This window comes from Pelodiscus sinensis, chromosome Z (assembly GCF_052426305.1).
Source record: "Pelodiscus sinensis isolate ZL-2025 chromosome Z, ASM5242630v1, whole genome shotgun sequence".
NCBI lineage: Eukaryota > Metazoa > Chordata > Testudines > Trionychidae > Pelodiscus > Pelodiscus sinensis.
In genome coordinates this window covers 4,229,997-4,245,599 of record NC_143085.1, presented here as the reverse complement: position 1 = coordinate 4,245,599, position 15,603 = coordinate 4,229,997, and the positions used below count along the sequence as shown (strand labels likewise).

The window sequence follows — 15,603 nt, the reverse complement described above, 5'->3', positions numbered from 1 at the left end:
TCTTTTTTTTTTCTATTAGTTTTAAGTCTTTAGCTAGTTGCTCTTCAAATTCTTTTTTGGCCTGGGAAATTATACTTTTACACGTGATGTGCCAGAGTTTATGCTCCTTTTAATTTCCTTCAGTAGGATTAACTTGCATTTTTTAAAGGATGCCTCTTTGATTCTAACCATATCTGTTACTTTATTGCGGGGCTACTCATCTTTGGAAACCCCGGGGGCTCCAATGATACAGCACATGCCAAGGGCTGCAGATTAAGTGTAGTTGCATAGACATGCAAATATATATGCAATAGCTTCTTTCGCACTGGTGGACATAAATACAAAAATTAAGGCAAGACTACACAACACACAGGCCCCATTTAAGTCACTTCTGCTGATATTAGTAAAATGCAATATTTACCCAATTTTCCACCCAATTTTGCACTTTTAATGAGCAATGACAATCCAGGAATTGAACTACTTCAACTCATATCAACCGAAGACCATTATATTGACTACTTTTTTGGTTTGGCTCCCGCCTGTGGGCTGTGTGTTGAGCCCTGCATCAACCCAAACTGCACCGTGGGCTACAAACAAACTGGCCATATAGAGTAACCCTGCTTTATTGTTTAGCTATAGTGGCACTTTTTTGGACTCTCTCTTGAAGTGTTTTTAAAAAGTTTCCATGTAGCTTGCAGGCATTTCACTTTGGGGATTATGTGTTTTTGATTTTTTGTTTCAACTTTCTGCCAGGGCTGCCAAGGGATTTAAAAAATGTATTTGTGATTAATCGCGTGATTAAAAATGTAATCACGATTAATCATGTGATTAATCACATGTGCCTCCCCTTTGAAATGCTGTAGTGACGTTTCAACGGGGCAGTGCTGCATGGAGCCTGGGATCAGCTGGGGATTCCAGCTGATCCCCCGGCTCCACTTATACTGCCCCTTTGAAGTGCTATTTTGGTGCTTTAAAGGGGCAGCACATTAGGAGCCTAGGATGAGCTGGGGACTCCAGATGATTCCCAGCTCCGCATTGCAAAGCCCCTTGTTTACTCTTCTCTCTGCATTTCAGGGCATACAAGTGGAATTAAAGAAGCGGAAACATGAAACTGAGTTTAAGAATGGTTCTATCGTCCAGGCCATTGTACGGACTGATGATGGCTGGGCTGCTGCATCTGACTCCCGGAAGGGTGGTGTCCCAGCAGGCTACTGACCGGGTTCGTGCTACTCTGATGGCCTGTTTCTTTGCAGATTTAGTGACCATCCTGTGTTTGGGGAAAGGGAGGGGAGAACTTGATCAGTGCAACTCAGGGACTGTCACAGAAAGGAGAACTTGCCTGTGGTTCTGCTAATGGACCGGAATAGATGTTCTTGGAGAAAGGGGCACATTGCTGAGAAGTGCCTTACAACAGATCAGCCCACATCTGCCAGAAATATACAGTGCTTACCTAAAGAGTCTAGACCCTCCTCTTGCTCTCTTCCCATACCCACTGACCAGGGCCTAAGTGCACAGTACTTGGACAGTCCAAAGCACCAGCACCAGCAAGTGTTGGTTTATTTTTCAGTTTTATCCAGCCAGTTGCTGGCCTTGTCTTTTCCCTAGTTGCGACCTGATTCCCATGAGAAATGTCTGATGGAGTGTGAAGGGGGATGTAAGGTGTTGACCTTTGTAAGCTAAGCTGTCCAGCTACAGTCTAAATATGATTGAGAGAACCCTTCTCCTCAAATACACTTGTTGGGTTTTTTTAAACAAAATATTGCTTTGCTTCTCATTTCAGAAGTTTTTTAGGGATGACTGGGTAGCTGAAGATGTGATGGTGACAGTGTCTTCTGTGTTAAGTTTTTAAATATATAAAAAGCAATCCAGGAATGAAAGAGGCTGCCTGTTCCACTTCTTCATTTTCTCTCTCAATTTCTGTTGAAAACAAAACTTACCTTTTGAAAAAGGCTTAGATTTTTGCAGTTACCAACATGTAATTTCTTAAATGTTTTGGGCTGAAAACTTGCATTTTCAAATTCTTTTTTTTTTTTCATTAAATGTCATTTGAATTCATTTCCTGTTCCATTCTATACTGACCCTTTTGCACCAGGCAAAGGTTCTCAAGCTTTTTCCACAGTACAGCAACATTGAGCTGTCTGTGTGTTGCTTTACATTTACAGAAACTTCACTGTGACTCAGTTTGTGACAAACTGGTATGGACTTCAAAGATTTGAACTGAGTTGTGCTGATTTTGTTTAAAAAATCCAGAAACATGCACTGACAGGCTGAGTGATTGAAAGTTCCCCATGAAGGAAATGTTGATACTATTTTGGAAAGCACCTCAGCAGAGCAATGACCAACTTCTCTGACTTCTTTAGGTCTTTGTAATGACTCCATTTTTTCCCCATATATCTAATTTAAGGAGCCTGATAAAATCTGTAGCAAGAGTTAAGCTATTGCTCTTTGACAATCATTGGTAGACCTCCCACAGTTCAGTGCATGTAACAAAAAGCAGTGGTTATGGACCAAGCCACGAAAGCACAGTGCAGGCCGTGATGTCCTTATTTCAAAAGTGCACGTGGTCATTCATTGAATTCCTTGCTGCTATTGTAAGAAATGCCAGAACTCCCTAGGACGGCAGTGCCCCTGGTTCCGTTTGCTAAGAACTGAGCATTGGATGGGTGACACAGAACTGCATGCTACAAATTTCCAGCATGTACAAGCCTTTTGGAAAAGTAGTTTATTAAAAATATAACTTTGTAAAACAAACGTCCATTGGAAGCAAACGCCTCTGCTCCCACTGTTACATAAAAGTCCATGGAATGGCAGAGAGACAGATAAATTGCCTCCTTCCCATGGCATCACTTGGAGGTGGGAGGGGAGGAAGAGGGAGGAAGCAAACGGAAGAGACTGGGGACTGGAGATGAGGAATGCTGAGGGCAGGTATGAGGTATGATACAATAACAAAAATATTGCTTGCCTACTTTCAGCCCATTCCTTATTTTTATATACACTAAGCAGCTTTCAATCCGCCACAAGTAATGATAGCTCTAGTGCTACTTCTGTTCAGTCTATTTGCCTAGTATTTTATGGTTCTAAGAGATAGTTCCACTAGAGTACATTTAGTAGGCCTGAGCATAAAGAATTGGATTCTTCTTTGCACATGCTGCTGTGGGTCTATGTATTTACCCCATAATTTAGCATGGCAACTAACTGTGCTACAATGGCGTAGTCAGTCTGCTTGCAATACAGGTCATTAGATTGCTAAATTGCAGCAGACCTTAAAGCACCAGACTGTAACACAGATGTAGGTGAAATTAAAGCCATGCCAAAAAGCAGGGTCCCTATCATTCTATGTGAATGCTAGCAAAGCAAGAACATACTGCGACCCATCACATTCTGTCACATTTACTACTGCTTCAGGCAGTAATTTAAAACATAAGCGCCATGCCAGGAAAACACATGCTTTATGTACTAGTCACGTGGTAAGTTCCAGACAGACCATCAACTTCCTGTAGCTTGTGCAATCATATTTCTGTACGAGCAAACAATATGATGCAGTTGTAGCCTCTCATGGAGGCAATAAAGACATTTTTTGGTGTATTTTCTAAAGGAAAAATGCTTTCTGGAGCAAGTTTCATTTTCAATAGCTGTAAAATGCATCTAAAAGCTGACTTTGTGTCTCCAAGTCAGCAAGTTTCTAAGTGACTAACGTTTCAGTTACATGATCATGGCTTATAGGAAGAACAGGCAGGCAGGAAGCCAGCAATCTGGTTACATTTGATATACAATATTTTTTAAAGGTGTGTGCTTAGCCATTGGTAACAAAAAGATAATAATCAGAAGGCTCTGTAAAGACATTTTAAGCATGAGTTTTAAAAAAGTGATGGGAGAAGAGTTTTTAAAAAGAGAATGGAGTAAAAATACTAAGGTCTGACATGAATGCATTTGCATTTCTTCATATATGTTAACATAATAGGGATCTATTAGTGCAAAAAAAAAGGCACTATAAGTCTGTTAAAGGCAAAGTTTTCAATAAGTCTTTGAAAAGCGTATCATAGTCTCAAATTCCTGCATGCCACCAACGGTCCCTGTACATGTAAGTGACTGCAGGTCAGCACATAGAATGTTTCGTCCTATGAATTTTTTCAAGCCCTTTAAAATGATCAATGTACAAATATAAGCACAGTGGCTGCATGGCCAATCACATTTATGGCAGGGATGAGGTATAGTTAACCCCCAAGGCCACTTGTGACTCAGGGGAGCACTATGCTGCTCCCCTGCTACAGAAGTATTAGCTCTTTGGCATAAGAGCTAATATTACACTTGTCTCTCTCATTCTCTGGACTATGTGGCTCACCCACACTAGTTAATCAGAGGCAACTATTTTTTGTGAAGCACATTTCTTCCTGCAGAGAGACATGAAATAGCCACAGAACACAGAGTATGACTCTAGAACAGCACCCTTATGTGAAAGGCTCCTCTCTGACCCCATTTCATTTTCTTTCCATGTCAAATCATCCAGGGGCCTGTTCTCTGCTTTAGTGCAGAACAAGGATGAGCAAGGCAATTTAGTGAAGGCTTGGATGGGGAGGTGTGACCCTGTAAGACAACCTGTAACAGCACGTCTTCTGAAGGCAAAAAGAATTCACATTGTCTGTGCTACTACAAAGTCACAGTTTACACCGGCTCCCTTTTAGGCAGGGCCTAAGAAAGATTAAGCGCTGCTAGGGAAGTCGCCCACGTTCCAATAGTAGCTGAGTTCCCCAGCAGTCACCAAATCACGTTTGTGCTCATTCTACCATCAAGTGACAGGGTGGCAAGAGCTAGACAAAATGTTGTTAGAGTCACTCCTTTCTTGTGCATCCATGCAAAGCTGTCACTTGCAGCTCTGCTGTGCAACACGGTGATGCTGGGAACACATCAGAGGAAAGAAAGAAGTCAGTCATTGCTTCCTATTGCACAGGAACGGTGGGACCAGAAGCCACGTTGACACCTGGCAAGGGATTGATTGGGAGGTTCCAAAGCTAGAAAGAAAGCAGTCCTGCTTTGAGTAACTGTAGAGGCTGGGGAAGGTACAGTCAGATCCCTGAGCACAGCTCCCACTGGTACTGGGCCTGGTTCCCTGTTTCAAATTCCCACTGCTTGGTTAATGCCTTGTTTCTGGATTCATATTCTTAATAGCTGCTCTGTTTGCAAAATATATTTCTATATATCACACAAGTGCTGCTCCTTTGTCCTCTGGGCCCTGCTACCAAATTAAAAGGAGGCTATGAGTCTAGCCAAGACTAGCACTTGTAACAACATGAAGGTAGCTTGCTGTATATTGGCTGGTCAGTTGTTACTATGAGTCTTGTCCACACATTCTTCTAAGAGGCTTTAAGATGCCTGGTACAGGAGATGTGAGTGGTGCTTCTAGGCCAGCTGGTGCTCTGACCCCAATAACTTCACACTCTTTTTGGCTGGAATAAAGTGCTTGTTACAGCACTTGTTCTTAATATCCAGATGACTTTCCAATCTTCCTTTTGTCAGAATAAGCAAAGATGCATCCGCCTTCTTTGGAAACCCCCTGCACCACATTCAGCATAAGCATTTTCTCTTCACGGTGTCCTCTCTTCAGAAGTCCCCCCTTCACAACCTGAAAGGGGAAGAGTGGGAGAAAAATGAACGCTGTCTTTCCAGGGCCACTGTTGTCTGTTGCATCTGGATTTATTCGTCCAGGGGCTGGAAACAGCGGTTGTGCAGCTGGACCAGGGACTGGGTTTAACTAAAAGGGACACCCCCTGGAAGTGAGACGCCTCCTAGCATTTGGGATGGCAAGAAAAAAAAGCAGCCTCCGCTTCCTGCCAGTGATATTTGTAACCAGCACAAAGGACAGGAAACAAGTGCAGGGTGAGCCCACTGAAGCTGCTCACCTCATCAAACATTTTCTCAAAATGGAGAATGTTGTTCATGGCAGCATGGAGAATGGGCGTTGAGATGGCATGCTCCAGGTCGTAGCCAAACCAGAGTTTGTTCATGATTGCCTGCAGGGGAACAAACTCAGCAGTTAGTGACAGGTGTGGCACTGGCCCATGTTCTGCCTGACACCCGTGCAAACCCAGAGAAACTCCTTGGAAGTCCTTAGGTTGCCGCCTACTTGTGCGGCGATGTAAAGTTTGAAATAACACCAGACTCTACGTCTACATCTACACTACATGATTCTTGAGCAAGAAGCCTTTTGTGCGAGAGTTTTTCCATAAAAACGTCTTGCGCAAGAGTACATCCACACGTCAAAGCACATTGCAAAAGCCATCTGCTTTTGCGCAAAAGAGTGTCCACACTACCAGGAACACTCTTGAGCAAGAAAGCTCTGATGGCCATTCCCAGAATGGCCATCAGAGTACCTGTGCTTTTTCCCATAGGGGTGTCTTGCGCAATAGCTGTAGCACTAAAAGCAGTTATGGCTCAGAAAAGGAGGTTTACCTACGGTGGAAAAAGCCCTCTGTTCTGCTGTTTAACTGCTCATTTAATTGCGCTAGAGCTCATTTGAGTGTGGACACTCCCCAAGTTTTTGCGCAAAAACCTTGTAGTGTAGACGTAACCTACTGGTTTACACCAGTTATTCCAGCAGAATTCAGCTTAGATTTGTTTCCTTCCCGTTTCCTCTTCCCCTTCCTGTCTTACTGTCTCACAGTTCCCAAGGAAACTGCACTCCTGACTCCTTTGTTACAATACTGAGTCCTCAAGTGACAAGCACAAATCTGGCATATGTAGTGCAAACGTTCATGCAAATTCCCAATGACACACATGGGGCCAACAGGGATTGGAGAGAGCTAGCTAATGCGTGTTGTTAGACTCGCAGTGTGGGCAAGAGACTTTGTCACAGCAAGATATGTTGGAACCCCACAATGAGTTTTCTAGCCATCACCTCTCCTGGGGCAGGAATGCACAAGCCTCTCCCCTCATGCCAGAGATTTATGCTACAATTCACCTGCCAGCAAGGACAGCTCACTAGCGACTCGCCAACTTTCACAAAGCAAAACAGTATTCACACCAAAAGCATTCAAGAGTAAATACATCTCCAGAAAAAAACCAGCTTATGCACACATCTGACTTATGTTGTGTCCCCCATTCTCCATGCAAAGCCTGGGGTTGATTTCTAAGAATTTCAGGGCCTCTCTTGGGACCTGGCCCTTTGGATCAAAGCCAATGTTCCCTCTAACCTTTTCAATCCATTTGTGGATTTTTTCCCATGAATGTGAAGAATAAATTTTATGCACACTGAGGCATGTGTGAATGTGCACCACCAGTAGAAACAAAGAACCTAGCTGTGGGTGCTCTGCTATTCAGCTGTGTGGCATTTGAATCTCTGAGAAATGGCCATACGAGCGCACAACATACAAGGAAACATTGGAGTCTCATGTCTGTTCCAGGCTTGCCTGTCAGTGACTGTTCTCTCTAGCGCCGGGTTGGCACTATTGACCATTTTCATTGGCTACATCTTGACTGCAAGCCTCTCTGGACTACAACCAGTACTTCTGAAAAAAGCAAGCCGCTTTTTCAAAAGAGAGCATTCAGGCAGTCTGGATGCTCTCTTTCGAAAAAGCACAGTTTGCATTACATAGCGCCTTTGTTCGAAAGAGCACTTTAGAAAAAAAAGCATTCTTCCTCATAAAATGAGGTTTTCCGCAGATGGAAAAAACTGCTGCATTCTTTCGATTTACTTTCAAAAGAATGCGGCTGCAGTCTAGACGTAGGGGAAGTTTTTTTCCAAAACTTTTTACAAAAGGCCACTTTTTACAAAAAAATTCTGTAGTCTAGACACACTTACAATGTCATGCCTCTTGAACTTGATCAAACTAGCATCTGCAGTCCCCCCACTCCACATGGAGGTAAGCTTTCAGTAGACTTGCTACCTACCTAGGAATTTGCATTATCTTCTAGTGGTGCAGGGAATCTTGTAACTCTCTCTTAGAGCCAGAGCACAATCTGTATCCCATGAAAACACCTCTAAAGTTGCTACCATGGCTTTGCTATTGTGCCCCTGGCTCTCAAAGAACTGGCCATAAAGGAGATGTGCATAACAAGGAAAGCAGATTATTCCCCATCTGCAATTGCTTCACGGGCCGATGAAGGCTAGACATGGCTTCCTTCAACAGACCCAGGCTATCCCAGAAACAGGTGGAGGGACAGATGCTTTCCTGTCATAAACACACAGAGGCTTTCCTGCCATACCCCACCTCACTCGCTGGCCAGAATTTGACCTGTGCTTTTTCGGAGCACCTGTTGTCCAGCCACACATGCCTTTTTGCACAAGAACTCTTGTGCAAAAAGGCTTATTCCTCGTAGAAAGAGGAATAACTCTTGTGCAAAAAGCCCTGTCTTCTGATGAGCTGCTGTACTTTTTTTTTTTCACAAAAATGTGCATGTAGTGTGGACGCTCCGCGAGTTTTTGCACAAAATCTCTGCAGTGTAGACATAGCCTGAGAGAACACTTTGGCCTATAGACTTGGCTTCCTCCATTTCGTGTCAGAGAGGGGCCTGGTCTAGAAAAGGAGGGAGAAGAGAATGAAGGTGACGTGACATCCAGAGCTGATGGTTCTGACAGTGAAAGGGAGATTTGCCTTTTGAGCTGGCCTGAAATTGACTCTGAAATCCTGTGCCCTACCTGGAAAGCATCCTGGAGACACTTTGGTCCCAATGACATAGAGAGGAAGTGATTTTTCCCTACCCCCAACCTCTAAAGCAGGCCCACCAAGGGGGTGAAGTAAAAGGTGGAGTTGGCCCGGTGCCCAGCAATTCTAAAGGCTGATCCCCAAGCGACATGCTCTGAGCAACTGTCAGGGGTGGAATTTGGGGGCCAGTGTGGCGTGCTCCTGGTGGCACTAAGGGCTGGCTGTCCTAGCCCCGCCCCATACCCAAGAGCCCACCCCTTTCGGGAGCATGGAATTGACCCTTTTCCCTTCCCAGTGGCCTGGTGTGGCTGTTGGCCCCCTGCTCTAATGAGAGGTTGTTTTAAGGACAGGACTAGCAATCAGGTTTGGGGAAGAGGACCTGGGATGTGCAGGAGGGTGGGCACATTCCCTGTCTTCTCTGGGAGAAAGTAACGTGATGCCCATTTCATGCTCTCTACCTCCAGGAGATATGTCACTTCTTGCTTTTCAGCAAGAAAATCTGAGCCATCCCTGTGGGACCATGACAGAGCTGCCATGAAGTGAAGGACACGCCAGCTCCTAGCGATCTCAAAACCCACTGGGGCCAGTGTCCAGCCTAGGCACAAAGGCGGGTGAGCCAGCTGCACCGGAAGATGGTACTGACAGCTCCGAGGTGCGCTGCCACCCCCTCAGCCCTGCTGGCCGGTTTATGAACGTTCTGCAATGGAGTGCAGTAACGTCAGTGCTCCTTCCGATGCCCGGGAGACGGGCTATGCGGCCACTTGCTCACCAAGGCTGTGGCGCTGATAATCAAGTCCCCTCCGGAGCCTCCAATCACCAGCTTAGCGTTCTTGTCTTTGGAGATGAGAATGGAAGGAGCCATGGCAGAGGGGGGTCTTTCTCCTAGAGAAGAGGGAGAACATGTCAGTGGCCCACCTAGCCAAAGCAGGGAAAAATCTTTTGTTCACTGTGAATCTGTCTCCGCCCTGTCCCACACAAACCCTCCCCAGTTTCCTCAGCAATTCAACTTTCCATCAGTTCTTCCAGAAATGAAAGGATTTTTTTGTGGAGGGGGGGGGTGTTGTTTTTTTCTCCCTTGGCCAGAGGAAGCCCATCCTGCACTAGAAGAGGCTTGGAACTACAAAAAGGGTCTTGCCACCCTGCTCAGTTTTCTAAAGTACTGCGGCTTCAAAGTCTTTTGGGACCCAGTGGAACTAGACACCACTGATAGGCACAAGCAAGGCTCCTCAATAGACATGGTCAGGATACAGTCACTGGTCTGTCAGCCTTTGCCACATGAAAACGTTCCACAGGGTGACATTTATCGAAAACAATGCGTGAATAGTCCCAGACTCAAACACTTTATACAGCGCTAAAAAGTTGTACAGCTATTAATACACCGTTAGCACTATTATAAAACCATGTAAATTCTTGGTGGATACATGTCTTGGGGGGATTATTTTTTTCTCCACAACGTGAGAATTGTGAAGTCATGAGGACCCAAGAATAAGGATGGCAGCATTTATCCCCATATGACTACCAGCTATTTTCCTGAGCTCCTCTTCTCAACAGTTTGCCTGTGCTTGGAATGCCCTGGCCATTGAATGAACAAAAAGCATTTTACACACCCAGATGCTCCCCATTGGGGTTTTACCCTGCACCAGTCCAGAACAAACTCATGTCTAGTGCTGGTCAGAAAGGGTGCTCGTCCGGCGCAGGGGCACGGACGGGTTGCTCCAGACCTGAGAGCATATCCAGAGGGCTGTGAGTGCCCTTGGTATGTTCTGGCCTATTGTTTAGCTCAGGGTTGATGGCTCTCACCACGCATGATCTCGCTACTTGGCTTCTTCTTGCAAAAGTCATGGAGCTCGTTATTCAAAATGATCCCAGTGGCTGGAGAATATACCATGGAGCCAAACCTGAGTGGAGAAAAAGTACGTGTGAGATGCCACAGTCAGGAACTGTTACGCCAGATGTCACAGGCAGAACAGCAGCGAACACGGTGGGAATTACCACTGGCCATGCTGCACCATGCCGACCTAGTGCTGCCAGATACAGAAGCCAACAGACAACTCTGCTAAGCCCATATTCAGCGCGGGGGCGATTATACAACGGTGCCAGTGCTGGGATACCTTTATATTTACTGCTGTTTGGCCGTGTGGGTTGCAGAGTTCACTAGCTGTAAGGAGAGACAAGAGAGTTTCACCTTTTGTAGGGCTAAGTTTTGAAATCAGTGTCAATGGGAGTCTCAAACGCATTCTTCCACACCACTCTAGCCTCCAGGAGGACTTCCCTATGGCCCTTTTGGCTTTACGGCCTAGCCCCATTACAAGCTGATACTTGTTATTACCAATATTCCTGAGAGGGCTATGCAGGACCCAAGCATTTCGCAATCGAGGCCAAGAGCCCCTGAGGTCCAAGGTGTGTGTGTCCATATCTGTCCCCCAAGTCTGGCCCATTCCCACCTCCACACACCCCCTTGCACCTTTTCCTTTAACCCCTGTCCCCCGAAATACACGGTTTCAGGGGAGGGAGCTTGGGGGAAGGTGCAGGGCTTGAGGGCTGGGGATACATGCACCCCCCTCCACCCCGGGGACTTCAGGCCAGACTGCCAAAATGCTTAGATTGCAGATGGGCCATGAGTTTGAGGCCCCAGTTTGTAGGCTTGTCCTGGGCCAGCGGCATTACTGAGACACTTCTGTTTCCTAAGCCAGCTGCGCCCAGGCCCTTGTAAAAGAGTTGCCGGCAGCCGCTTCTTAGGGCTCCACGGGGTGGCAAAAACCGCTCAGCCAGCCTGATGTGCCCACTTGACTGCTGAGTGGGCAGGGCAGCGAGGCTGTAAGGGGGACTTCTCTTGATAGCCGGAGGCTGGCTCACTGTTCCAGCTGGGAACTACCAAACTCAGCGGCCAGGCTGCGAAGGAAACCTCCGCGTAAGACTGTCCTGTGGGTAGCTGCATATCCCTGCCCCGGCCTTGCCTGTCTCTGGGAAATGGAAACACCGGGGCATGGCATTGCTCATTGCCAACGTGGACCACAGAGAGGTGGGCGAGTTTCGGTGTAGACTTGGGCCAGCTGGTCGGGGAGCTGACAGCCTGTGTGGGCCCCAGGGCAAGGCGCGTGTGTGTGAGGGGGCAGCCGCACAATCCCAGAAGGGGCGGAGCCTTGGCCAGAAAGGGGCGGAGCCTTGGCCAGAAAGGGGCGGAGCCTTGGCCAGAAAGGGCGGGACTAGGGCCGCCAGCCCTCAGAACCGCGCGGTGCACGCAGTGACATAAAAGGCCCAGGGTCTGGCAGCTGCTGCCAGTGGCCGGGAGTCCTGGGCCCCTTTGAATCCCTGGGCCCCGGGGCCCTTTGAATCGTGGGGCACTGCCGCCTTTAGCCCCTCCCCCCTCCCGTGCGCCTGCATCTGCTCCCCTCCCTACCCCCTCCCAGAGTGCTGGCACCAGCATGTGCCGGCAACCTGGGAAAACGGGGGGGAGGGGAGACAGGTGAGACCTGCCATTTCCCCCGAATCATAAGATGGGCGCTGCCCGTGCTTGGAGGCTCCCATGGCCCCCGGGGCCCGCTCAGAAGAGAGTCCAGTTGCACACCCGCCGGGTGACCAAATCGCCAGGGGCTGGCCACTTACGGCTGGTTGATGGTGCTGGTGACTGACACGGCGCTGCCATCCTCAGCCAGGACGGAGACGTGGGCAGTGCCGTGGCTCGTGAAGCCTGGCTGTGAGAGATTGTAAAAGCTGACTGGGTGGTCACCTCTGTCGTCTATCTGCTTCCTGACCTGGTCAGCAAAGGAGCTGGACAGCAGTTCCTGAATCTTCCCCTAGGAATAATGCCGACAGCAGTGAGAGGAGAGCACGGGGGGTGGGGAGATGCAGCTGCAAGCTGAGGAGTCCTGTCTAGCAGCATGACCAACACTTCCACGGCTCGCTGGGCTCTTAAAAGACACTGAGGGGCAAATCAGAGCTAAACAGCAGCTGGGAACGCTGGGATCCAGGACTGGGGGCTGTAACCCAGTGGTCCCCAGCCAGTCCAGCGGGATCCACCAGTAGATCTTGGAGCTTCTGACTGTCCAGCTTGGCCAAGAGGCTGTCAAGTGTGGGCACTTCAGCTGCCCTTCCCCCCCACTGCTGCGCACCTCCTGCCCTTTGCCTTAGAGCTGCCCTTAACCCTGGGGAGCCTCCTGCTTTCTGTGCAGGGCAGGCGAGGGAGAGGAGCGGGCTGATGTCAAGGTGCCCCCTCCCACTCTGTATCCTATCTCTACAGAACAGAGTGGGGGGACTTGGGATGGAGTTTGCTGGCTGCTTTGGGGAGTGGTGCCTTAGCCCCACTGCACCACCCAGGAGCCACCTGAAGTAAACAGGGTCCAGTTGGAGCCCACATCCTGAAACCCTACCCCAGTCATGAGCCCCCTCCTGCACCACAAACCCCTGCACTAGCCCCAAGCACCCCCTGCATCCAAACACGCTTCCAGAGCCTGCACCTAGAACCCCCTCCAGCGCTCCCAACTGCCTGCCCCACGCTCAGCTCAGAGCCCCTCTCAACTACAAATCCCTTAATCTAAGACCAGATCCTGCACCCCAACCTGCTGCCCCAGCCTGGTGAAAGTGAGGGAGGATGGAGTGAGCAGGGGCAGGACCTCGGAGAAGGGGCACAGAGGAAGTGGGGCAAAGGTGTTTGGGTTGGAGGTGGATCCTGGATTGAACTTACATTCAAAAACTGATCTCGTGCTTCAAAAGGTTGGAGACCCCTGCTGTAAACAAACTTTAGGGGACTACGGGAAACTTGGCCACACCCATGAAAAGTGGACATCTGGCTCATTCAAATCATGCTGGACTACAGATGTTGCTGGACCAAAGAGTGCTGGACTGCAGAGGTTCAACCTGTACTTCTTCCCCAGTTGCAACAGGACTACGCAGAGTAAATTCCTACTGAGTATGAGTGAGCAAGGCAGAAGTAACATTGAACTCTGTGGGGTAGTGCTCTAATGAATGTAATGAGGTAGTTTGGAAGGTTTACCCTGGAGAGTGTAGTGAGTTTATTATGACAAGGAGGTTTCGCAACAGAAATAGCAATCCTGCATCAAAGCGATAGAACGGAAAAAGGGCCTCCAGGCAAACAGCTTTTTCCATTACAGTGTTACCTACCAACTATTCAATGGACATTCAGGACAAGATGTCCAAGTGGGCACACGTTCATCTTACAAGAGGTGGAGGTGCTCTGGGTTGGTGAGCTGTGAAACTGTTTGGTGTTTTGGGTACTTGAATCTTATCAGCAAGGAAATATTGGCCAGACTTTAAAACACACGGACAATTTACTGCAAATTGATTTCCTTTTCCTCCCTCCCCACCCCTGAGTCTGAGTTCTAGCTGTCCCATGGTACTGCACCAGCTCACCTGCTCAGTGTCCAGTTTTGACTTTTGCCCATTGCCAAACTTCAGGGCCTCTGCTATACGGTGGTAGGTCTCGATCTTCCCTTCGGGGGACTTCATGGACTCTGGCGTGAATTTAAACTCTTTGGGGCAGGATAAACCAAAAGGATTAATGGAGGAGGGAAGACAGCCAGCAGCTGTCCATGATGAGCACTAACCCCATCCACTCATTCTGTCCCATCTGTATTCTTAATCCATTTCCTCCCGCCCAACAGGTTATGCCCCCACAGGCTGGGAGCCGGGAACAACAGAATTCTTATTCCGACTCTGAAATCTTTGTGACCTTGGGGAAGTCAGTAATCGTCTCTGCCACTGTCCTCCCAGCTGTCAGGTGGGGCTGTTTCGAGGATTAGCTGAGCTAGAGCAGTCACATGCTTTGAAGATAAGGGCCGAGGAGTATTATTACTTTGCTGCTCCTGAGCCCATGCTGCCCTTCCACGCACCAGGCTGAAATCTACCTTTCCTTCCAAAGATTACCTTTGAGGATGTTGAGGATGAAGAGGAGAATAACGCCCCCAGAAGGTAGCGGAGGGGAATATATTGTGTAACTCCCCAGAGAAATATTCAAAGGTGTTGACACTTCTGCTTGGAAGTCCTTGAGGTCTTTTAGCGTCAGGCTGCCATCTTCAAGAAAAGACAAGAGAAGTGTGTGGCTTTGGCGTGTTCACTTACTCTGTTCCTGCCTTAGGCAGAGAGCCAGATCCCCTGCCAGCCTGATGAATACTGCATCCTCCCCTCACCACCCTTATCTTTTGCCTTTCCTCTTATGTGTGTCAAACTCTGGGACAGTAAGAAACAAAAACAGCTGGCGAAACAATTGAACAGTGGCCCTGTCCCTGGTTCCTGTCTGCCCTCAGCGGGAAAGGGAAATAGCTCCTTTTGCCTGCTCTTGGAACGCCGCCTGCTGGCGCCCCCCACGGGACAACACTGCTACCCTTCCCCTAACGAAGGACCAGGTGAGCCCGCACTGAAGAGCCGGAGGGGAGCTCTCCCACTAGGGACGAAAAGGAAAAAATTCCAGTGTATTCTGCACTCCGGGGCTACGTCTACACTGGCACCCTTTTCCGGAAATGCTTAAAACGGAACCGTTTTCCGTTATAAGTATTTCTGGAAAAAGTGCGTCTACATTGGCAGGATGCTTTTCCGGAAAAGCACTTTTTCCAGAAAAGCGTCTGTGCCAATGTAGACGCGCTTTTCTGCAAAAAGTCCCAATCGTTATTTTCGAGATCGGGGCTTTTTTGTGGAAAACAAATCTGAGCTGTCTACACTGGCCCTTTTCCGGAACATTTTCCGGAAAAGGAATTTTGCCCGAATGGGGAGCAGCATAGTTTTTCCAGAAAAACAATGACAATTTTACATGAGATCGTCAGTGCTTTTCCGGAAATTCAAGCGGCCAGTGTAGACAGCTGGCAAGTTATTCTGGAAAAGCGGCTGATTTTCCGGAATAAGTGGCCAGTGTAGACACAGCCCGGGAGTCAACAAGACATGAATAAAGTGCAGCAGCCGGTTGGGAGTCAATATCAAAGGGGGAAATGAACATCAAGTCAAACAGGGGACTTGGCTTCCCCCTTCCTATCTC

At 48.0% G+C, this 15,603-nt stretch overlaps 2 protein-coding genes across 5 annotated transcripts in view; one reads left to right on the top strand and one right to left on the bottom strand.

Annotated features, from left to right (window-relative positions):
• The window catches only part of GGT1 (gamma-glutamyltransferase 1), a 67,083-nt gene extending 64,552 nt beyond the window's left edge, over nucleotides 1-2,531 (top strand). For all 3 annotated transcript variants that reach the window (XM_075897976.2, XM_075897980.2, XM_075897977.2), the window contains one exon: nucleotides 1,054-2,531. In XM_075897976.2, coding sequence (XP_075754091.2) covers nucleotides 1,054-1,194 — 141 coding nt within the window. In that variant the 3' untranslated portion in view covers nucleotides 1,195-2,531. The remainder of the gene's footprint in view (nucleotides 1-1,053) is intronic.
• Nucleotides 2,532-2,686: 155 nt separating this feature from the next.
• Nucleotides 2,687-15,603, bottom strand: part of GGT5 (gamma-glutamyltransferase 5) — a 63,686-nt gene continuing 50,769 nt past the window's right edge. For both annotated transcript variants that reach the window (XM_075897981.2, XM_075897982.2), the window contains exons 6-12: nucleotides 14,502-14,648; nucleotides 13,989-14,107; nucleotides 12,225-12,415; nucleotides 10,419-10,516; nucleotides 9,388-9,500; nucleotides 5,877-5,987; nucleotides 2,687-5,599 (exon numbers count right to left, since the gene is read on the bottom strand). In XM_075897981.2, coding sequence (XP_075754096.2) covers nucleotides 5,456-5,599; nucleotides 5,877-5,987; nucleotides 9,388-9,500; nucleotides 10,419-10,516; nucleotides 12,225-12,415; nucleotides 13,989-14,107; nucleotides 14,502-14,648 — 923 coding nt within the window. In that variant the 3' untranslated portion in view covers nucleotides 2,687-5,455. The remainder of the gene's footprint in view (nucleotides 5,600-5,876; nucleotides 5,988-9,387; nucleotides 9,501-10,418; nucleotides 10,517-12,224; nucleotides 12,416-13,988; nucleotides 14,108-14,501; nucleotides 14,649-15,603) is intronic.